The sequence below is a fragment of the Halyomorpha halys genome, unplaced genomic scaffold, assembly GCF_000696795.3.
Source record: "Halyomorpha halys isolate HHAL.00 unplaced genomic scaffold, Hhal_1.1 Scaffold95.1, whole genome shotgun sequence".
Classification (NCBI taxonomy): Eukaryota; Metazoa; Arthropoda; class Insecta; order Hemiptera; family Pentatomidae; genus Halyomorpha; species Halyomorpha halys.
In genome coordinates, this window is record NW_027108063.1 from 1,111,060 (window position 1) to 1,136,653 (window position 25,594).

The window sequence follows — 25,594 nt, forward strand, 5'->3', positions numbered from 1 at the left end:
CCTGATATTACAAATTTTCTATTCAAGATAGATTTATGATTGTAGATTCACAAATAATGATAAATATTCACAAACTTTCTTACTAAAATCAGCTTTTTTTCTATCAATAATTTAAAAAGTTTCACAGCTCCAAGATCATAAACGGTTTTAACTTTCGTTTTCTGTGTTATAAAAAGGGGAATGTGAATTAAAATATTTAATTGTAGTTAATACAAAACAAAATTAAAATATGTAAAAAAAACAAAACATAAATATGTTTAATTAATGAAAACCATGTAAAGTAAAAATTATTGAAAATATATCGAAATGCTCCTAGAAACCATCATGCCTTATTTGAATAGTGATACATCCAATAACAAAAGTTTTGATTTTATTATTCCAAAGATAGTACCATAGATAATGATTACTATCTTTACTGTGTTCATAAAGTTATTGGAGTTTACAGAATAACTTCAGTCTGCGGTGTAACCTATGAAATACTTTAAATATAGAATAAAATAAAACTTTTCTGCCAGATGGGGCACTATTCAAGCAAAGCATCGTTTAGAAAAGGATTATGTGAAACATGAAAGTTATCTACAATTGTCAAATACTTGAAAATTGATTTTAGTCTATGTGGTATATACTGACCTTTACTTTATCAATTAATTAAATCTTATTAAGAGAGAATGTTTTGAAAAAATCTAACCTAATTACATTTGTCGTTACGTACTTGTTGTTGATTTGACCCTGTAATTTTGCCGTTGTAAAGTTTGTATAACCTCTAAAATCATAACTTCTATTTTATTTATTCGATTTAGAACGCAAAAATAATTAACGCATTAAAAGTATTAATTTATTTCAAGTCATTTCGAAGATTTTTAATTTTAGGATAATATTTAAATAGCGTTTAAATATAAAAACACATTCAATTCACAATTCCTCGTTTGTTTTTTCCTCTTCATCACCACTACCCTACATATTGTTTTTTATGTTTTTTTAATCCGTGTAAAAATAAACTGAAACTATTTTTTTTTTTCAGAGATTGAAAATAATGGCGATCTGTATCCGTATTTGATCTGAAATATGGAGTGACTTTTGATGAACGCTTACAAACCGTCGAATGACACCTCTCAAGTAAGCAATTCTGGCTTTTATTTATTTATTTATTTTTCCAAACACCCTCGAAACAAAACTCAAAATACTAATCATTGCGCGTCAAACCGTCATGAATAGTCTTGAAATAAAAATAAACTAATCATTATTCAACATATATCTTCAATAGCCAACATTTAAGAATACTTTTAATAGTATTGTAGTTGTTTAACAATGAACTTTTATATTATTTTTATTTTTAACTATTTTATTATATTGCTTTAGGCTTAAAATTGATTTTTTTTTTTTACAAACGTAATATGTTATTTTATTAGTAATATACTTATTTATAACTAGTATGTGTGTGTGTTCCATCAATTGAACCTGAAGTTTATTTTACATTATAGAACCTTTTTTTTTATGTATAGTTTTTAAGCGTTAGTAACCACAATAACGAACTTTATTTTAACGTCTAATTCATATTTTGATTTCAATTTTCAGATGAAACTCTAAGTAAAAATAAAATATATTAAAAAAGGTATATACTACTTATTTGAGATCTCTCATATAAACAGAATGTTTGGTAGAAAATTGAATTGCATGCCGGTGATACATGAGTGGGAAGAAATGGTAACTATGTAAAATATGTATAATAAACTTTTAATTTTTTTTAATTTGTAACAACGATCAGAGAACAGCAAGTCTGATATGAGGTACTCAAGGATATTAAATTTGCAAGTGGTCCTGACCAAAATAAGTTATTGGTCCATTTAACTCCAAACCACAGAATTAAGTTTTGTTGAATAATTTCAAAAGATAAAGAGTTTCACTATTTATTTTATGTATGGTGAGATTAAGATTCATGCAAGAAATAATAAAAATGATTACACTATATTTTACTATTTCGCAATAATCATACATTTTTTATATAAGTTTAATCATTGATATTTATTAGAAATGTTTACACCATTTAAATTAGACGTTAGTTATTTAATGGCATGATCTAGACATGTGAAGAATCTATCCATTGATAGAAATCCATTAACATTTCTAAAGGAGAAGATCACGAGGCCTTCTTCTTTTCAGACTCCTAGGATGATTATCAGATAATGAAAGAGAGCCAGGTTAGACGTAAGTGGGTTCGGGTGGTTAGGAAGTTTATCACCGAAGGATAGGTATCTGTTTCTGGCTAAATCGGCAACAAATTAAACATTGAGATCCTGATGGATGATTTGATTTGTGACATAGCAAGGAACATCAAGGAATTTGGATTGTAAGGATTGGATACGAGAGGAATTCGATGGATTAGTGGTGCCCCAAAGCTCAACTCTGTATGTTCAGATAGTCCTTATTATAGTTATATACATCATTATTTTGTAATGGATAGCAAGGATACTACTCTGAGATACAACAGTAAACTGAGATAAGAGAAATAAATAACCGCTGTTATGATTTCCTTCAAATAATCTGTGAGAGAGAGAAGAATGGATAATGAGGAATTATATAGGAGGCAGGTATTTGTACGGACGGATGAGGGCGGAATTTGTGTAGCGGTCCCGGCTCACAGACTCATTCAAAAGCCAATCATAAAAATTAAAACTGTTATGAATTTTATTTGTCAATGCTTTGGTACAATAATTTCAAGACTATCTTTTTATTTTCCTCTATCACAGATATCCCAGATATGAAACCTGAAGTTAATGTCGAGTTCACAGAATTATTTTGGGTTTATCTGTGATATATAGGAGTCGTATCTAAAACATTCGGTGAGCTCATCACAAAACTTTCGCACTATACTCTGAGATGAAATGAATCATTTTACGTTTCAAAAACAGATATTTCTTTATTACTCAAAGTAAAAAAAAACTTCTCGTTACTATATATTTCATATGAAGGTAAGTGAAATCAAACTATTGTCATAACTACCATAAAAATAGCAAAACATTTATATTTTACATACGTTGAATATTAAATTCCTTCATATTTTATACTTGACCATGGTTTATTATTACTAACAATGAAGAATAGTTAGGGCCGCCCATAGCTCAGTGGTTAAGACACAGTCTTACCAATTTGATGTCTATTGGCGGTGCCGGTTCGAATCCGGCCTGGGACGTTTGACTGTTTTCATTGAGTGGCGGTTCCACAAAATGAAGAACTTTGACCCCAACCATGGTTAGGCAGTATAGGACCACAATGGGAGTCTTGGCCGAAAAAAAAAAGAATAGTTAATTTTTTTTTTCAAACAAACAAAATTAAAGCTTCTAAAAAATTCAGCTTTCAAGCCCTGTTATACTGATCTAGCGAGTATAACACCTAGCTAATGTGGGAGACGATTTGAGTTACATTGATTCAACGTATTAAGTCAAAATATTTAAGCCATTTTTGCGAAAACGGTAAAAAAAGTGTAAAATAAATAATATAAAGTAGTTCTTCAGCTAAGTCCAATTTTCTGTCACATACGAGGCAAACCTGTATCAAATACGTCATTTCAGTTCCTAACAACTTCTTTTGAGCTAAGCTATTCAGTAACATCACTTTGCGATTCTTGGTTATTTGGACCTAAAGGACCACTAAACGTGTTAACGGTTACAATTTTCAACAAAATGAAATTTCTTGATTAAGGATTTCTTGTGTTGCAAAAAAACAATTTCAACTTTGTTCCTGCCAAAAATACAACGGTTTAGCAAAAGAAAAAGATGTTATTTTATTTAATTTACACAATGATATTATGGAATAAGATTGAAGCAATCTGGTGTCCTCGGCTATTTCCGATTTTTCTGTCCGCCTTATTTTTCTTAATTATGGAATTTTTCCAAATTTGTTTTTTTATTCATTTTACAAGTAAAAGCAATGAGAGATGGTTTTGAGTTTTAAAATTAACCATATCAAAGGTACTTTACAAGAAAGTATTTTGAAAATTCAACATTTAAGCCATGTCAAGATATTTCCATGAAAATAAGATCTAGTTGATATTTAATGTACAAACTTGGTTGTACATTAATATACTGAGCTTAATCAAAATCATTAAAGCAGTTTTTGAAAAAAAAAATCGTTAACATCGATTATTCAACATGAATTTTTTCTGGTCGGTTAATTTTTTTTTTTATAATTTATTTATTGTTATTTACAACTGTATAAAAATATATACAACATGTAAATTTGCTGTAGGTGACATAGTGACATGATACAAACATGTGGAGAATCAACCCAGTGATAGAACTCCAATAACATTTCTAGAGAATAAGATCTCGAGGCCATATTCTTTTCAGAAGCCTAGGAGGATTATTAGGTAATGACTTTAGGTAATGACTTGGTTAGAAACAAGTGGATTTGGGTGGTTGGGAAGTTTATCATGGAAGGAATGGTATCTGGTTCTGGCCAAATGAGCGACATATGGGACATTGAGATCCTGATGGATGACTTGATTTGTGACAAAGTAAGGAGCATTAAGGATTTTGGACTGTAAGGATTGAGTTCGGGAGGAATTTGATGGTTTAGTGGAGCCCCAAAGCTTAACTCCGTTTGGTTAATTTAAATGAAGAATTTCCTGTAACATCCCGTGGAAACACCTGCCCTAGATGTAATTTCTTTTACTCCCATATATATCCCATAGCTATTGCAAAGAAAACATCTAGTGAAGTACACCATCACACAACTTCCACTTACTAAAAATGGGGTGTTTCTTGAAGTAAAAGTGACGACTATCAACTTTTTTTCTGTATTTTGTACCTTAAATCTATATTTTGTGTCAGTCTGTTGGTGATGGGGCTCACTAGATATGTTGATTCAAATAATTTAGTTACTTCTACTCAGTCGATTCTGAGTCTGTTTGTGTGTGTCTGCCACCTTTGTGGCCGTCCTGTCGGTGTCAGTGTCCTAAATAATGGGTTCGTACAGTGCTGAAGGCTGTAAAAAAAATTGATGTATCTCCTAGATTTAAATTATATCACTGTCAGTAGTTCGAGCGTCGTATTTATGTGATCCGTCTTTGCTCTTTGAAGTGAAGTATGTCTCACTATACTTCTGAAACTGTTGGAGCCTCTTGGCTTTTGAAGGTGCTTTGTTGGTCAGCATAGGTGCTCCATAGAGCAGGGCTGGCCTCAGCACACTTAAGTAGATCATTAATTTGAGACGGAGAGAAAGTTGGTGATTAGCAAAAGTGTGCATATTTTTTTTTTTTTAATATTTTCTATTTATCTCTTATTCATTATTGCTAATAACGAGAACTAATTATTAATTTCAAACAAACAAAAAATAAGGCACTGTAAAGGAAGGTTGTTTAAGATATCGTCATTTAAACTCTGTTGAACTACTTCAATACGGGTAGCACCTATCAAGTATTAAAGAAAATATACGATATTTTTCCACTGATTTAATGAGTTTAAAAAAAATTATAAGCCTAGTTTTAAGGAAAAACTTAAACAAAAAGTATAATATCGATTCTCTAAAGATGTACTTTCGATGCATGGACTTAAACGAAGAAGTTGTAATAACATTCCAGGCATAGACGGGTCCTAATTACGTAATTTCAGGTTCATAAGCTTTTTGTTTCTGAGCTAAGCTGTTCTTACACACAGACCCTTTTTTGAGACTTCATTATATGGACTCAGGGAACCTCAGAATGAGTATTTCCATTATTTAAGGTTGCCAAATCACGGAAGCAGAAAAAAGGAGAATTACTAGTATCAGCATTTTGCTCCAGATTCTGTTAAACACCCTTTCCCACATACCAGATAATCAACCAGTTGTCAAATGTCAGATGGAGTAGCTCAAAAGTGGTAATTTAGTTACTGTAAATTGTAAAAAAAATTATTAAATGAAAAATCTAAGTGAGTTGGGAAGATTTTATTGGCGCCCGAACGTTAGGGACCCCTAATAACTCGAGGAAAGAAGAACGAAGAAATTACTGTAACAACTCTGAGTGTCAGGCTAAGAAGATTAAGAGAAATAGTCTTTGGACAAAAGAATCTGGGACTGGCGGCTTCAAGGTGTGTGTCAAAAACTCTTTTATTGAATCCTGAAGAACTTCACAGGACTTAAAAAGTATACTTGTAAAAAAAATTTAAAAAACATTCATAATTTTTTTGGTTTGTAAATTTTTAGTCTATATATTTTATATACCAACTTTTGTTATGGTATTTTTTTAACCGAATAAATTGACTACTTAATCCTCGCACAAAAACAAACACAAATAGAACTAATCAACAAATAGATGAACATCCTATTGAATTTATTACATTCAGTGTTATCAGTTTTTATTGCCAGAATTAGGATAGATGTTGATACATTATATCTGGATAGCCTTTTTAATTATATAAAAGAGAGTATTTTTCATCATGTGATTACATGTCTACCTATGAGATTTTGTGGTCCTAAAGAATTAGAGATTAACCACAAAAATAACCACACATTACAGCGGTAACATAAAATATGACTACTATGGAATATAACCATATTCAAGATTTTTATTGGAATTCTATGAATGTATATGAATTTTTAAGCAAAGTAAGGTTTTTAATTATATTTGCAAAGCTAATAATACTTAAGCATATTAAACTCATTCTGCTGTATTAAATAAAGTTAAATAAAAAATAAAGGGGGTAGCTAAAAACCATAGTATCTTGTAAATTTTTATGAACTACTAAATTTTATTTAAAATAATTATAGATACCAAAAAACTACTTGTCAATTCGATCACGAGCTTATATATTTGCATTCATATAAATATGAACATCCTATTGAATTTATTACATTCAGTGTTATCAGTTGTTATTACCAGAATTAGAATAGATGTTGATACATTATATCTGAATAGCCGAATTAATTATATAAAAGAGAGAATTGTCCGTCATTTAATTACCTGTCTAACGATATAATTAGTAAATTAAATTCGAAATGGAGGGATTCCTTTTAATGAAACAACTTTTTCCAAAAAATCGATTTAATAATAGTAGTTAAAAACTGTAACATCATTATAAAAAAAGAATTAAGAATAATAAAATACCATAGTAACATTACAAAAATGAAGAAAGTGGTTTAGATATAAACATTGTCATAATGATAGGCAAGAATTTAAACAGCAAAAACAATCTTATAAAAATAATGATAGAAATTATAATCAAAACATGTATCGAAACGATAACAAACCACAAGATTGGCATGAACTGGATAATTGGAGACATGAAAAAAAATAATTATGAACCATTTAAACACAATTCGTAAAACAGCTATGAAATCTGTAAATCATATAATATGCTTTTAAGAATGTAGCAATTAAGAGCTACTTGGAAAAAAAAGATAAGTAAGAAGAAAGAAGTTCAAGAGCTAAAACTTGAATTCTTTGATTTTAGAACTAGGAGAGCAATCTCAAAATAAAACTTACATTTGATAGAGAACATGAAGGATGCTTATGTCACTGAAAAACTAGGCAAGGGATGGTTAATCGATACTAGAACCAAAATTAATGGAATAAGCCCAAATTACTTACACTAGGGAATAAAAAATACAATCGGACGAGTTCAATATTTGGACACCAGCCAGTAAAAAAAAATGTTTTTTTTGTTTTATGTTTTAACAGAAAATAATTCATGAATTAAAAAATTGCATTACGTAAGTGAAACATAAGTCAAATTACATTTAAACTTTTTACCTTCGGTACTTGAAGGTATCCAGTGAAATGCTCATCGGAGTTCTAGTGTGTCCATTCTGTGAGAACTCGATTTACATATTTAGTTAAGGCTTCCGGTCTATCGGACATATATAAATTACATACAAATTACATGGTGTAATAAAATAGAAAGAAAACAATTTTTTTCTCTACAGTTTCCTTTTAAAATCCATTTCGGTCCATACACAAAATACAAATATTTCAATTCATTCCTTTCCTTCTTTCCCTTTTCTGTTCCTTCAATTTCACCATTTCACAATTTCTAATTCACCCGATCAACCAATTCTCTCTCCTGAATTCACTCTCCTCTTCATCCACTCAACAAATTCACTATTAGACGGCAATGTGAGATCAGACAATAATAGTCACAGCAGTTGATAAGCTTACCAAAAAACAAACAAATAAATACATTTTACGAAAACAAGACCAACACATAGATTCAAAGGAAATTATAGTAATAATATTACTAAAACAGCATATCTTTGGCATAATGATCTGGAAGAAACATTGATAGAAATTTTAAAATCAAATAACGTTTATGGGATTTATTGTGAGCTAAAATGTGGAAACTGTGAGATATGAAGGTATATTTAATAAAATATCTTCAATAACTATGGAAAAATTTATTTTTATTAGTTTTCCTAATTTTGAATTTATGAGGTACAAAACTAAATCATTTAACATAGAAACTAAAGAAGAACAATTAGAATTAATTAATAATTATTCATGTGAGTAAACCGTTTCACACAGGAGTTTTAGAAACCTTCGAATAGATTAAAAGGACATGAATGAAAGAAGAAATTAACCATTTTAATAATCAATGTGAAATCTGAGAAAGACTAAGTGCGATAAAAAAAACCTCATTAAATAGCAAATTTAAGTAACACCAATTCCAATGATGCCTTTTTAGTACAAGAGCCTAAGTAAGAAAAAGGCAGTTATTTCACCCCAATTTTTGATTACTTAATTGAAAACTAATTATAATTACTAGTCAAAATTAATGAGTCTGCCAAGTATAGGTTGGAGGAATAAAAAATGGCGGCTGTTTCAAAACGTTAAAAATAATTATTTTAGTATTTTCTATAGTATATAGTACATATTATATAGTAGTTTTCATAAAATGTGCTAAAATATATTGATTTATAGTTGTTCGGACAAATTTTCATTTGCCAAATTTATATTCATATGTGAATATCATAAAAACTGCTTCCCCTACGAAGATAAGTGTCATAAACTACTTTATAGTAAGTTAAAAAGTTCCTTTATTTTGAGTGTTGGTAGGTGTCTTATGGGTCTAGAGATATTTTTTTTTTTAAATCAAACATTTTATAAGAACAACTAGAAATTAACATTCTGCGAGTTTATTTTGTCAAATATCATGAAAACTACTACTCCTACAAAGATAAACATTATTAACTATTTTATAGTAAATTTAACTAGCTTTAATTTGAGTGCTGGTAGACATCTGTGCGTCCAATGGTTTCTAAAATAAAGTTTATCATAAATCAAACTTATTGTCCGAATAGCTATAAATCAATTTATTTTAGCGTATATCATGAAAACTACTATTACTACTTTCACATAGTCACATAGTTCCTGAGATATAGATTTCTCAAAATAAATTAACTAACCACCGATATTTCAGAACATTTTTATAAAATGTTGCTTTTTAAAAGGCTATATCTCGAGAAGTATTGGGCGTAAATAGCTCTATTAGGGCTAATATTTCAGCAAATCTATTTTTATTTAAACAATGTTTCTTTTAGATTCTCTAGTGTTGTTGGTAGCTTTAACAGGTAGAGCTCCGAATGGAAAATTAATGTTTTTTTAAGGTTTTGAAACAGCCGCCATTTTTTATTCCCCCTTCCTATACTTGGCAGACTCATCAGTTTTGACTAGTAATTATACATAGTTTTCTTTAAAGTAATCAAACATTGAGTTGAAATAACTGCCTTTTTTTCTTCCCAGCTCTTGTACTATTTGATGAGGTGTTTATAGGTGCGTTATATCTTGAGCAGGAATATATCATAAGAATTACTCACACTTTTTCTGAGAAAATGGATGCTAAAATAAGTACAGCTTGTAATGCCACTAATATTTTTAAAGAAATAACAAAATACTTAGGTTTATATCTAAACCCGATTAGGTTTCGAATAGACAATGGTAAAGAGTATAAAAACAGTTCAAAAATTTAGAAAGTCTTTGAATTGAGGCGTAACACACAACACTTAATCATCCAAATTCTTTAGGACTTATATACAGGGCTCATTCTAAATTAATTGAAATCGTTATAAATATTATTGAAAAACGAGATTTAAATTTATGTGCTATGACTTGTAATAATTCATTAAATCAAAATTTGAAATTATCCCCAAACGAAATTATATTTGTCTCTATAAAGGACCCCGAAAAGAAATTATCGACCGTTCAGTATTATTTAATAAACCAATACGATAAAGAATTAAATTAAATGCATGGGCTAATAAAAGGTAGAATTGAAAAGGAAAAGTAAGATGAAACCGCATCTTTAAATATAAATAGAATAAATGAAGAAGTTAAAGATGAACCATATGTCAAAGTCAGAACTAGGGATAAGAATGAAAATCCATTTATAAAAGTTTATAAATTGAAAATAAAAATAAAATTCTTAAGGTACGCGCAGATAACATCCAAAGAAAAGTGGGGTAATGATTCTGATGCAGAACGGCAATTGATGCATCATGCAGTATGAAATGATAATTCCGGAGCATTCTTCAGGATTAGTAGCATTTAAATTGTCTGAAGGTTCAAAGGTAATACAAAAATATAGAACTATAATGAATTATTTAAACTTTGCCAACTCCATAAATGAAATAAATGTAATAGAAAACGATTTAAACAGCATAGCCAATATGAAATAATTTCCAAATATTGAAATTTCGCGAAGATAAAGTTAATAATGTCATCGATATTCTGCACTACCATGGAAGACAAAGAGGCCTGACAGAGACCATTTGAAGGGTAATCAACTAGTTAACAGGAAACCTAGATTCTGATGATGAAGCTCACTACTACAGGGTCATCACTACCTTAGAGTAAAATAATTATCACTTGGTGTCAATATGTATGGTTCAATAAATTGTCAGTATGTACCATTACTCATAAAATTCAAATAAACAGAGTTTTATTTAAAACATTTCAAAAATATATTAATTTAATTAACAATAATAGTAACAAACTAGCAAATTTAGTTAATATTGTGAACAACACTACAGTTACAAATCGTCTAAACCAATTATATGACATTCTAAATTACATTACCATCCTAATTAAATGCATTGATATCAACGATTACACGGACTTCATAATTATCAACTTGAAATACTGTGGCTCACTAGTAAACTATCCACTACGATTAAAAATAATATGCTCATTATGTGGTAATTACCTACTCATACTAAAAACTATAATAGTACTTTGTATCTATTATCTGTTACAATAAGAAAGAATAATCAAATGGTATTCTACTATAATGATAAAGGGTATAAAGCAGACTGTAATTTAAAAACTGACTATAACTGTAATAAAATTTATGAATTTAATGGTTCTTGTATAGAAATAGCTATTCATAATAGTCTTAATAATTGTTTAACAATTATTATTAGCAATTTAGAACCATATACATTTTAGTAACTTATACATGTAGACATACCTAATTGATGTTTTCGTTAGTTTTAAGATTAAACATATTGCAATTCAAAATAATGCATCTTATCCAGTAACATAACCAGAAACAGCTATTATTGAATTAAAAAATAATGAAGAAATACGTAGTTTAAGCCATGAAATATTTAAAACTCTTAATAAAAATTACAAAAGCAAATTTAATTTAGATTATTATATAAACAATTATTGTATCGTATCTTTTCATTATGAATGTTTATTCATTGTGCAAGTCGTGAAGTATTCTTTGCAAAAAAAAAAAAAACAACTAATGAATCCAGTCCAAAAGAGGAACTTGTCCTGTAGAATGTTTCAGCAAACTCAGTTCATCCTTACGTATTTTAAACGAGTTTAAACACCGTCACTGGTTCACCTGTGTCCTACCCGCTGCTGCTCCGTTCACTGGAGGAGTATTTGTTTCCCGCCGCTCTATGCCGACTGGTCCGATACTACCTAGGTGGAAGGTCATTCGTCGTAAGAGTTGGTGAAGACTTGTGGCCTCCAGTCGTCACCACCTGCGGAGTACCTCAAGGATCAGTGCTGGGGCCTCTACTGTTTGTCGTTTTCACGGCACCAGTAGTCTCCATCAAGCATCCAGAGGCAGTGGTAGCAGGCTACGCCGACGACATCGGTGTCTACGTTTCCAGCATGAGAAATGAACTGGCCCTCCACTATGCACAAACCGCCTCTGCCACCATTGTAGCTGCACTGAAAAAGGATGGCATCAAGGTAAATCCAACGAAGATGGATGCCATTGTCATGTCGTTCCAGAAGGGCAAGAAGAGCAGGCTACTCCAGTGGTTCGTTGTGGATAGTGAGGGTCGGAAACTTTCTCTACCTCGGCGTGACAGTAGGCAGGCATTGCACCTTCTCCTGTCAAGTCAGGGAGAGACTTAACCTAGCCAGACAGAAGACATATAGGCTCTACCACCTGCTAACCTCACAACAGATCTCGCTCCGACTCAAGCTGAAGATCTACAAGGCCATCATACGCCCGACTCTGCTCTATGGCGCATCACTCATGAGATACCTCTACAACACTACGTTAACCAAACCGCAGAGCTTCCATAATTCCCTCCTTCGGCGAATAGTCAGAGGAACCACACTCCAGATCCAACTCCTATCTGTGCCGGAATTAATAGGCCCTAGACACATAAAATTCTTTGATGGGCTAAAACCCTGTGCCAATCCACTATTCCGAGATATCGCCCTGGGAGGAGACACTGTCCCCTTGGTCGACGTCCTCGCCGAGGGAAGAACTTCTGGCTCTGTGCAGAATATATGTAATTAGGTTATGTTAAAATTGAATGTATGTATTTACTATGAATAAAGATTTAGGAGGTAAGAAAGAAAAAAAAAACTAACAACTAAAATATGTATCATGGCATGTCGTTTCTGAATTTTTATTGGTTACTTGTTTGTTGGTGTGAGGGTCCTGAACAGTGGCAATGTCCTGAATATTCCATGTATCGCCAAGTGAAAGTAAAAAAATCGGCCTAGTAGTTACGGAGAAAATTCATGGATGGATTTTTATTATTCTTTCCTTTTAATAAAACTTTGAACAAATGATTTCTAAGCACTTTATATTTTTCGCTTCTGTCACTAATGGCAGAGTTATTAGTTACTAATAGACCTATAAAAATATCTAATCACCATCTAGGCACCATTTTTAAATATACAAGGCAAACGATAATGTTGAGTTCTGAAGATCATTCTTGGGTCACCTGTAACTTTCGTTTCAAAAATAACTAACGTTCCAGGTACCCACTGCATCGTAATTACGGGTCAACACTTACTATCAATGTTTCAGTGATAACTTACTATCCCCTACGAAGGATAGCCGCAGTCCGTATATTCTCCAATATTTAATAACGGTTTTGATACTATATGGCAACTCCATAACCTCAAGCAGCTACATCAACGGAAAGCAAGGCAGTTATGATTGGTGGCATTACCTGTAAAAAAAGAGTTTATAAAACTATATTATAGTATAATAATACAGAGCCTTGTATAACAAGGCTAAACTGAGTGTATTAACTATATTGGGCACGATCTTCTTTTCAATTGCAATACATGCAATTACTGACTGCTGACGGCAAACGAAATTGTTTACTTATTTACTGATAATTTTGGTATTATTTGCAAATCACCTATCAAGATCTATACTAAATACGGTACACAATTAACATCATGGTTAACTAAGTAAGTTATCAAGAAATAAGACACAAATTATACCTTTTTACTTCATCTAGACAGTAAGTTAAGTTGGTCTATTAATTAGAAAAGCTTTAGTATAACATCATGGACAACAAAAAATCACCTCAGGATTTGCCAATTTGAAATCTCTTCAGTGAAAATGTGGATGATTAAGAGAAAGATAATATCGAATGAAGAATGATACCAAAATATACCTTTTTTCCATAGGCTACCTCTGAAAGTTGATTTTACACTTAACTTCACAAGAGATTATTTTCCCATATAAATGTTTTTTTCAAGTTTTATTTTTAGACTATTAACTTGTTTAATGAGTTTTGTTCTAGTCATTTACACACGTTATTTCATTATGTTTCAGGAGCTGAGGGGGAAGAGACCATTTAAGATCTGGGATAGCTGGAGAAACGTGCGAAAATCATTAGTCGTTAAAGACCTTAAGGATTTAGAACAACGAGGTAATAATATGATCGTTAAATTAACAATTTCTTTATTTTTATCCGTAGTTTATAATTTTGAGGTATTACCTCCAGCTCCAAAAAAGCATTCGATATTATTGAACCCAATAGTTAGTTTTTTGGTTTAAATATAACAGGAAATAGTAAAGAAATTAGTATTCTGGTTTGAAAATAAAATAAAATTAAAATTGATTAATTTATTTAATAAAGTTTAAAGTATCTCATTTATTTTATTCCCCTCTTATATTTACTCAACTACGCATCGAAACACCAAAAATAGTAGAAGCTACTCAGGCTACCCGACCCTAGGTCCACCAATTAGCGACGGTCTTATCTTTCCATTAAAACATTTATTTTAAACCGGAAGATGATATTTACATTTTTTTTAAAAAATAGTTAAATCGAGCAACACAGAGTAAATCTCGCCCTTTTCAGTCTGATATGAATAAATTGCTAATTTGTAAAATTACAATACATTGTGTATAGTATAGTATAGTATAGTATAGTAAACAGACATACATTAAACTATTATTATAAACTTAAATTGTATTATTATACACTAATTACGATCTCTTAAAAAACAAATTATTTAGTGCTTACTACTTATTTTTAAACCATTTTTCTCAAGACTAAATAAATTAATTTTACAATGAAAACAATTATGAAAAAAATATCTTTAATTTAATTTTTTTCTCAACTGAAAAAAATTTAAAGAAAGACATTTTTTTTTAATTAAAAAAAAGTACAAAAAATACTTCCTCAACAGTTGAAGCCTTGCTACCTTGGCATGGAAGGAAGGCTTGAAACCTAACAAAAATTATTTTTAATGTAAGGTAACCAAAAGCTTATAAAAATTAAAAATTATATTGCTCAATGTATGAATTTGAGGATCATTTTGCTTACGAGGGAATATTACATATTGATACTGATATTTTTTTTAAAGAAATTAAATATCATTTCATAGTATTTATTTATAATATAACTTCAAATAACTCTCAACTAAAAAATATTGATATGTCAATTCAATCCTATTTCAAACAAGTGAAGATCCGGGTAGATACTAGTCGCATCTAACTACTTTCGGAAAAACTCGTCATTCCATATAAACAAATAATTGCTGTATCATTGATGGTAGCAATGAGTGTTTTAATTATACGCGGAAATGAGGATTTGAAGTTTAAGAGTTTTTTTACTGTAGTTTGATAGGCAGATATTCAAACCAAACAGCACAGTTTAAATGACCTTTAATAGAGAGCAAAACGGTGAGATTGCTACCAAAAAATTAATATTTAAAAAAGAACGATTTCAGCATTGTAATGAGAATCATAAACATAGTCACCTGAAAACTACCCTTTTACGTTGAAACCTCAGAGTGGCAGTTGATAAGCGACAAAAAAAAAAAAAAATACAAATAAAAACGGTTTTATAGAGCATAGTCACTGTTTCTTATGTGATATCACTTTGGTTTCATGAAATTCTCATATTGATATTCACAAATAGAAATATCAATAGATGCGTGGTAATGAAAAATTTTCCTGTAAAAAACGTTCGAGTAACTTATTTATTTACGAAGAACACCCGTCCAAAAAAAAGATGGATTCATCAGAGAACTCAGACGATTAGGCCTATATACATTAAATATAATTAGCATTTAAAATGATCGGGTTACGTTGTTGAGTAAAGTAAGAAAGACGTAGTCCCCAAAGATAGGAAGATAACGCCATGTCCAATTCTGTAGATTTTAGACGTAGGAAATACCCTTGTTCTTATCGGTAAAACCTGGCACTTCTAGGTTCTCTAAGTCAGGTAATATAAATTTTAATTTCGTTAATTTTTAAAGATAATTTGAAAATAATATCTGAACATATTGCAATATCAACTGCTAAAATCTCGATGATTTTAGGAAAAGAGAAGCTTCAGATTCCGGTAAACGAGCCGGTGAGATTAGTGCTTGAAAGTGACGGTACGCAAGTAGAAGACGGGGAATACTTCAAGACTCTCGCCAACCACACAGTGATCCTCCTGCTCCGGCCTGGAGAGCGGTGGTACCCAACGGGAGTCGACGTCATACGTACAGGTACGGTGATAGAGGGAACTACAAGCCAGCACTTGGGTCTTCACAGGTACCGAGGGCCGCAGTTGTGAGCTGAAAGTCTAGGACATCCACAATTAATGTCCCTTTCTTTGGGATAGAAATGTTTAACTTAAGAGTTTTTTTAAGGTACAATACTTAAAAGGTAATCTAGTAAATAAGAGTCATTTTATGGTATCATGTATTGGATTAAAATTTATGTCATGGGATATCTTGTAATAATTCCCAATCCCCACAATAGATTATATCCCTACACCTGATAACTTTTGAAATAATAGGCTTCTTGATTTACTTGCTGAAAGAATTAACATTATTTAATTAATCAAACTTTGATAACAATTAACACTGTTTAACTCTTCTTGGAGTATGAACTTTTTGAATATTATTACCATTCATATCAACCAGGTCTTCCAATGCACTTGGTTATAGATTTGAGACAACCTAAGTAGATTTGAGGCACCTTAGGAACTATCCACATTGTATTTGTTAATTACTGTATAAACAGTAATAGTAATGAGTAAACGTAAACGAACTAATAATAGTGACCAGGTTAGCAATTTAAATTGATAATCAGTGGGTTGACTTGGTGCAAGGACTTTGATAAGTAAGTGAGGCACTCCTGGCTAATTGACTATAGGTAATTGAATTTCAGTTCAATCAGCTGTGAGTTTACTCTCTAGAAGACCTTCGTTGGTATACTCAAGCTCTATAAAGTTTGTTCTGAACCTTTATTAGTTTAGGGGGAAAACCTGGAGTTTATGCATAATGGCTATAGTACCTCTTCGCACAGCTCTTTTTTGAAATCAGGACTTAGAATTCAGGAACTCAGAATTGAACCTTTCATGAGTTTGAGGAACAAGTTCCAGTTCATATTATTGGTATCATACCTGTTTTGCACCTTTGCAGTTTACTCTCTTTTTCCAATGAACTTGTTGACATTTCCAGTAACCGTAAGAATAATGTGAAAATTACTATAGACAGAGATGGGCTATTATTGGAGAATAAAATAAATAACAAAAAGAGATTGTTTGGGAATCTGCACTATCATTCATTGGATGTGGATTTAATTGAAAGAAGAATTGGAGAAGAAGGATTGAATTTGGTGATATTTGAGTCCTCAGCAAGAGGCTTCAAAAACTGCTCTTTAGTAGAATAGTTCACTGAGTAAGCTGGTAAAAATTCCTTTCTGTAATTAAATTGGATTGAAGAAGAAACTTTGATAGAATATAATTTAACTAATAAACAATTGTGACATGATCTATTTGGCTTAGTGAGCAACCAAGCTACTAAATAAAACCCAATTTAAAAAATAACAGACTAATAATAATGAAGACTGGCTAATTTAGAAATCAAAGTTAGATTTCCCTTTAGGCATTTCTGACTGTTCCATATTTAATTCAAACATAAAAGAACAGAATATGCTATTTTTGAGTATAAGAAGCATTTAAAAATGGTATATTATAAATAACACAGTGTCAGTTAGCAACCAATCTCAAACAAATAATATAATCGATATAATTTAACTATATGCTATTAATACCTTCCAGTAGTGACTATAATTATTCAATATACATTGATTTTCAGCTCTATTATCGTGTTCCAGTTTAGATGAAAAATCTTGCTCATATTGAGTATGCGTGAAAGCATAAAATTTTTTTTTAAATTAATTTTAATTGAATTAGGTATCATGCTTTTTATCAGTGATAAATTTAAAATATTAAAACATTTTTAGCTATTGATCTACATTGATCAAGTATTGTTTTCTTCATGATATTAAAACTATGCTAGATGGTCGTATTTAATCTATTTGAAATTGCCATAATTCTCGTTGTTATTATGAAAAACCCACTTTCAGGTTTATTGATGCCCACCAAGTAAACCTGATTACTACCTTTTGAGAAACTGATTATTTGATATAAATTATGAAGGAAAAAGGGAACACTTATTTCTATTTAAAGGCATCTACCATTCGTAATAACCAGTAGACTCTGTTAACAGTATTTATTAGATGAATGATTACCAGTAATATATTTATATTTTGTCCTGAATAATTTAGTCCATTTGCATGTTATCCTGTATACTTAGTATCAATTTCGGCCATAGGTTTTTTCCTACTTGTTATCTAAATGAAAAATTAATAACATCTATTAACTCCTACTTAAATATTTGCATTATATTACAAAATTTAATAACTAGAATATCTTTAGTATCTCTATTATATCAGTTTTACATTATACTTATTTCAATTTATTATTAAGAAGATGTATGATTTATTATTACGAAAAAGGTGGAAGTCTTGAACAAAATGTTTTTTATATAAATCTCTGTAACCATTAATAGATACACATATTTGGAGCTACTATCAACTTCTTGGTGAGTAAGTGATTGCAAAATTTGTGTTACATTTTTTATGTACTTCAAAGTAATTGTAAGAAATCATCAATTTGGGAAGAACTTACCCCATCATATGTATAGTACTTAATATATAATAAGTTTTTCAATGGTTTCTAGTAGCTCTAGATGCATTTTGCTTAGCCAGAATGAACTCTCATCAAAATAGTTTTAGTTTTTAGCTTATATAATTTAAATCATCTTTCAAAAAAATACTTTAAATTCAGTATTATTCACACAGTCAATTCATTCTGTACAGACAGAAGAACCTCTGGAAGTAAACAATCTTCAGTCTAAAGTAAATATTAATTTTTATTGAAATAGATAGTCTATAATTTAGCTATCATGTAATTAGAATAGTGCATTGACATACATATCTTCTAAAAATAGTTTAATGCTTAACTTTATAAACAGGATTTAATAATTTGGTTTTATTTCAGCTATCTCGGCGATCCCCAAGATCGTGTGCGAGACAATACATGCTCTAGATCTTCAGAATGAAACACCTTCGTGGAAAATTATGGACAACAAGGGACGAGTTACTGTGGTGCTGCACTGGGATCAGCAGAGGAAAGAGGCGTCACCGCAGCCGCCAAAGAAACAGCCATCACTGGTCATCCAAACCAGCGTAGATAGCACAACAGGAAAAAAGGAGACAGTCATTAATGATGTATACCAGCCTGGTAGATACTCAACCTCACCACAAATCACCGTTATCAACCATGACGAGGTATACCCACCAAAGCTCACAAGGCAGGGTGGCTCATTTGAAAGCACCCATATTCACACACCGGAATGCTCTAACCATACACACCACCCACAGAGGAGTGGATCTCCAGGCAACAACACTGAGTGCGACTTCCACTGTTGTTCATTACATGAAGAGGGAAGGAAGATCGCAGTGCACAAGTCGGTCGCAACGTCACCGATACAGGACTCCCTATCCACTTCGCCTCAGCATCCAGGATCATCGATCAGAGGTGTTCGCTCAGGTGCAAAGGGGCATGTCAGGTTTCTCGACATTGAGGGAGCACACCACCAAGAGCACGACAGCTCAGAATCTGAAACAGAGACCGCAGCAGAGGAGGCGGCAACATCCGAGAAGTTCCTCCTCCTCATCGATCAGCTGTCAGTCGACCAAAAGAGACACCTCACAATCAAGGATATCGGTATCATCCTCGAAAGGCTGTCATCAAAGATCCTCGACGTGGAAAGACTTGACCGAGAGTCTGAGAGTGAGGACTGTTATAACTGGACGATCAAAGCGACCATCAGAGGAGACGTACTCCGCGAGCTGGGAGTCATATATAATGGAAACTACTATGCTATATCGGAGCATCCTGGGTATAAGGAGGAGGAGCAGAGGGAAGACGGTGAAGAAGAAGAAGAAGAAGATGATAGGATATAGACAATCAGGACATAGCCACTGCCAAAGAAGCAAATAGCCTCAAAGATAACTTGACTTTAGTGAATTTTGCGTGAGGAGGTGGTGCCCGGCCTAGCAGAAACCCGATTCCAGCTCGGGCCCGAGTCCTTAGCACAAACTTATTTGTAGGATTTAGATGTTTAATTTGAACGAACAAAAACATATTTTACAGTCTTGTTGAGCTCAAAATACATGGACGACTTTTGTGCCCCAGTCGGAAATCTACCATGAGTTTTCCTTTTGGACATATAGTGTTACATTTTCATTGGATTAGTGAAAAATAAATAAAACGGGTATTTTAAGACTATTATTAATTGTAAGGAATTAAATTGTTTTTGCAGTCGGATGGGAAGGGTGGCCGGTCCCCGCCCGTAATGGACAAGGTTGTGAAGTTTGGTATTTAATTATTCTGTTTTGGGCTTGGGCTAGAATTGTTTTATTATCGAGCGCCGGATCGCTCAGCCAGCCCAAGCCGTTGTAACAATTTTGCATTGTGCTCACACATTTTTAATAAATGAAAAGAAAATGTGGTTTTTAAACAATCATAGAATTTAATATCTTGTCTCTTTAAAATGGATGAGGTACTTTAAAAAAACTAAAAACTAAAAAAAAAATTTAAAAAAGACAAATATTCTAAAGATGAATATTCTAATATTTTTTCTTATAAATCAAATCAATTTATTAATAAAAAATTATTTGTAAAAAGTTCCAGAGGGACTTTTGGAATTTCTTATAGTGAATATTTCTTTACCGAAAGGTTTAACTAGATTTAAAGTTTTTTAAAAGAAATGACATTTCTGCCCATTTCTTTCAGTATTGGTGGTAATACTGTTTGTGATTATTGAAGGTATCGGCTTGTGGGGAAATCCGGATTATCAATAGTGAAGAGATTTATGCCAAACATTGTGCCAAAACAAATAAAAAATGGGATATTTATAGAAAACAGGCTTGATCATAAATTCTGATGAATATTATAAGTTATTAGTAATGGAGTATTAGTATGGGAATTCTAGAAATGTGTGTACTAGACTAAAATGTCGAAAACACAAATTATGCATGATTTCTTTTTTCTTGTTTTTTCTCATTTTTTTTTAAATTACTTAATAGATGTAAATCTTCAGTTCTTTGCTTATCATTATTTCAATTTGGGGGTAAAGTTTGTGTTAAACAAAATAATTTAAAATAAACAACTCAATAAATATAATATATTTTTAATTTTTGGTATTGATTTGATAAATACGTATATTAAATAAATAATATAAAGTAATAGTCTTTCAAGAACTTTATTGTTATATTGTTATTGAAGTAGATTAATTTTGGCTTCCTATATAGGTAATAAATTAAGGATATTTGTTAACTGCTCGTTTTTCTAAATATTTAATGGACTTAATAAATGCCGTTAGAGGATGTTGGTTTTTGGATCACTTGACAAGCAATCTTCTGGGGAGTTGGTCGTGGCATTCACCTTATTTATCCGAAGTCACTGCTCAGACCACTCCTTTTGTTTTTAAGTGTAAAACATTTTTTATATTATTATATGATAAAAGAATATAGTATTTATTATTCATAGTTAATGAGGTCAAGATAAAATTTTGTTATTAAGAGCAGGTTGAAAAAAATTAAAAAAGGAATAACTGGTGTTTTATGTGACAATTATGTATTACAAATACTGTCACAAACCTATTGTCATTTATGATGAGTAAATTAGATGAGGTTTTTTTAACAATGAATGAGATACGTTGAAAATGGTACACTGTGTTTGTATTATTAACAGTGTATCTGTCAGATATGCTATTACCCACTGCCATCTAAGAACTATTTTAAAATTGTATTTGCAGGGGACACATTTATGTATATTTATTAGGCAATCTCTACAGAAGATTATTAATCAGCATAACAACGTCATTCGAATTAGTTTTTCTGTTTTTTGACATTTTTGTATTATGAAAAAAATAAAAACGAAACAACAACGGTGTAATAAATCACAAACATTTCAGAGATTTATTCATGTTATTCATAAAAACACAATAACAAATAATTTTAATCAATTTTTTCTCACATTAAAATATCAATATGTTGGAGTTTATTTGGAATAAACCAGGTAAAGTCCAACAAAAATTGTACAGGAGTCCTGATGGAACCCTAACAGAATGTATTGTCGTTCATAAAACAAAATTATATTTCATTTTGAAATTAATGGTAATTTTTTTCTAACCTATTTTAACCTTGTTTATGTTAGACTTAAAACAATTGTATCAATCATGTAAGATAACTGTGACTGCCATTGATGTATTGCCTTATAATAATGAAAAAAAATCCATTAGGTTGATGTGATATAAATAAAAGATATCATGAACGAAACTTTTATTGATGTCTAATCAAATGCACTCATTGTAAGTTAAGTTAATAGTCTTATTTATTTAGTTTATATAAAAATTATTTATTGACATATGCTAATCATTATGTCTTCCATTCATTAATTGAGGTGATAATATTGGTTATATGGAACATTTAAAGTGCATAAATAAATCCATTGTTGACGTTTTTTGAAGGGTATTGGCCTACCAAATGTACTCATATTGCTCATTAAATACAACAATGTGGTATCCAAGAAAAATATAGTTTTCAGTTTTTTTTTACTCACTTGAAACATGCTTAGTACAATGATTTTAATCGTAAAATTTTAACATTTGTCATTTAAAAGAGAAAAAAAATCCAATGGAAGGTACTTGAATTATTTAAGCCAAAATGCTTTTGTAAAATGAAAAAAAAAAATAGAAAATCCAAAACTTCTAAAAAAAAAGGGGGGGACCTGTTTTACATTGTTTAGTATCACAAATTCATTATGCCGTTGGAAGACACATGTGTTCTTGCATTGAGTTTAGGTATGGGCAAGGATAGATGAGTACAATACATATATCTATCTCATTGTTGTCTTATTTTAGTGCAAGGAAAAAGGAGTTAATAATTCCTTTTATTGTTGTATTTATGATTATGTTTTGAACCATCTGTCCATTATCTAGTCCATCTACAAATTATTATGGAATAAATCTAGTTTTACTAGTATCCACTTTTTATAATATTGTGTATGATCGGTAGTTTAGTAGGTCAATATGCTAAAAGTCAAATTATTATTCCTATTTTTGTTTATTTATTTTACTTCATATTTATATGTATTATATGATCCTCTTATATTCTCCAATGTACCCTCTTATATCATCCAATTGTATTGTCCAATTTTAAAAATTTGCTATTGTTAATTTTTTTATAATATCCTAGTTGTAGTTAATGTATAATAATTTGAATTGGCCTAGATAATGGAGGAATTGTCTAAAATGTTCTAAATGCATCAATTAAGCAATAAAGAAGTATTTATGATTTTTCCTAGAATTCAAATAACATAATAATTAATAACAAACCCTCTACCCAAGTATAATGATGAAGTATATTTCATCAGTTTTCCATTAATATCTCAAAAATTTTATTTTATTTGGTGAAAGATTAATTCTTATCACGATCAATTTAATCAAAGTTCTTACAAAAGTAGTTATAAATTTTTTATATTATACAAGGTAGTTTTTGAGATTTTGAGTGGGGAAATTTAGCTATCATTTTCATTCCATAAAATTGCCCAAAATATATTGACATATATCTGGTTGATTGGTTGTTTTTATACAATAGCACAAAACATTGTAGTCATCATTGACAGGAATATATACATTTAAAAGATAAAACAATTAACATCTAATCAAAAATAAAAATAAATAGAATAGGAATGAAAGAAACATAAAATGAAGTAAAAAAATAAAAAAATAAAATAAAAAAATAATTAATAGAACTATAAGGATCTATATATGAAATAATTAAATGTACAAATATTTAAATGACTTTTTCTAATAATAATGAATGGAATATATCCAATGGATTGCTTTGGTAAGGTATCATTAGATTTGCTTATAGACATCCAGTTTGATCCCTGCCGAGTCAAGCAACTAATTTCACCCTCCATAACTCAAAAACTACTTGGAAAGAAAGTTATGTATTTTTATTGGAAATTTAACGTACTTTAATTTTGTAAAAACCTTATTTTTCATCAAACTCAATGATTTTTGAGATGCAAATAAAAATCTGATAAACACACAGTTTTTATTTCTTCCATCCCTACTCCACACCATACCCGATGAGCAAATTAGTGGGACTTTCATGCATCTGATTCACTAGTTTTACTAACCAATATAAAACAGGTCACTGCTTTATTTTTTTAATGCTGGTGTTAAGTATAAAATTAGACTATACTAATATTATTATTTTACAGGATTTCAACTTGTGAATCAATCAGATTTTTAAAAAACAATTATTATTAGACACAATTTTTTTTATAAAATTGTATTACAGTCAAAATTAAAACCTATATATCAAATCTGAAGGTAACTTGAAAAAAAAATTAATTTTTAGAAAAATTTAAATGTTTTAATATTGGAATAAACATATATTTTCATTATAAAAATTTATCTCACTTTAAGAAACTTTCCTAGGGTTGAAGACTAAATATTTCGGGTGTACAGTTTTAGGGTCATTTCAGATTAGTGCTCAGTTTTATGGATGCAAAGGAATATTGGATCAGTCACACAATTTGTGGAATGTTTTATTGCTTGCTTTCTCAATTCTGTTTAATCATCTTTCTAGCTTTTCTCTATTTTTTATGTGTGTGTTTATAAATAAAATATTATTTTAGAGAATATAATTATATCTACATATGATGTTAATTTTTAAAATTTAAATGTTTCAGTTAAATCTGTATATTTGATTCATTGCACTGTATGTTTTTTGTAATGAAACTTCAAGGATCCTGAAAAAAATGCTGATGCATTGTGAGTTTTTATTCATATTAATTAGCTCAATATATTGCCATATATTATATTATCAATATAATATATAGATATATTATCATGCATCGAGTCAACCTTGTGGCTTTGGAAGCACTCTGAAGTCCACCCAGCCTCAAAAAGTGGGCACACTCAAATGGAGAAAAATTGGACATTTAAGAGTGATTCTGACCAAACCACCTCTTTGCACAAACGTTAGTCTAGTAAAAGTACTTCCTTACAAAGTATTACACCCCTAACCCTTCATGGGTTGTAGCAGTACACAGAGATGTAGCTTAATTGTGGCCAGGTGTACCTCGCCGAAAGCACAGGACAAATAGGACCTAAATAACCATGAAACCATTTTGATAATTTAGATTTAGATTTTGTTTGTTAATAACAGTGTTTTTCTGACTATTATATAAAAAAATTATAGTGATCACTGTGTAATATTTTATTTTACATATGACCTCCATTACAATTATTTTTTATAATACTAAAACGGGGGTTGATCCACTATTAGGTTGATGGGGGTACCCCTTAGTATATTAAAACAATAAGCAGTTTTTCACAGAAATTCTAAAAAATTGTTCAGAAAATCTCCAATTTTTGGAAGGCACAGATTTTTCAAACTCTCCTAGGTGCACCAGAAGGACCTTACTGTGGCCCTGGCAGTACAGATTTATTTATTTATAAATAGAGTAT

General features: G+C 30.7%; 1 protein-coding gene across 2 annotated transcripts in view; it reads left to right on the forward strand.

The window, feature by feature from the left end:
* Positions 1-19,997, forward strand: part of LOC106677370 (DNA fragmentation factor-related protein 2) — a gene marked incomplete at its 3' end in the record, with an annotated part of 75,432 nt that extends 55,435 nt beyond the window's left edge. The window contains 4 exon segments of one of the 2 annotated variants that reach the window (XM_067046434.1): positions 1,022-1,116; positions 14,019-14,115; positions 16,019-16,192; positions 19,039-19,997. In XM_067046434.1, coding sequence (XP_066902535.1) covers positions 1,081-1,116; positions 14,019-14,115; positions 16,019-16,192; positions 19,039-19,997 — 1,266 coding nt within the window. 2 annotated transcript variants of the gene reach the window in all.
* Between the last annotated feature and the right edge of the window lie 5,597 nt (positions 19,998-25,594).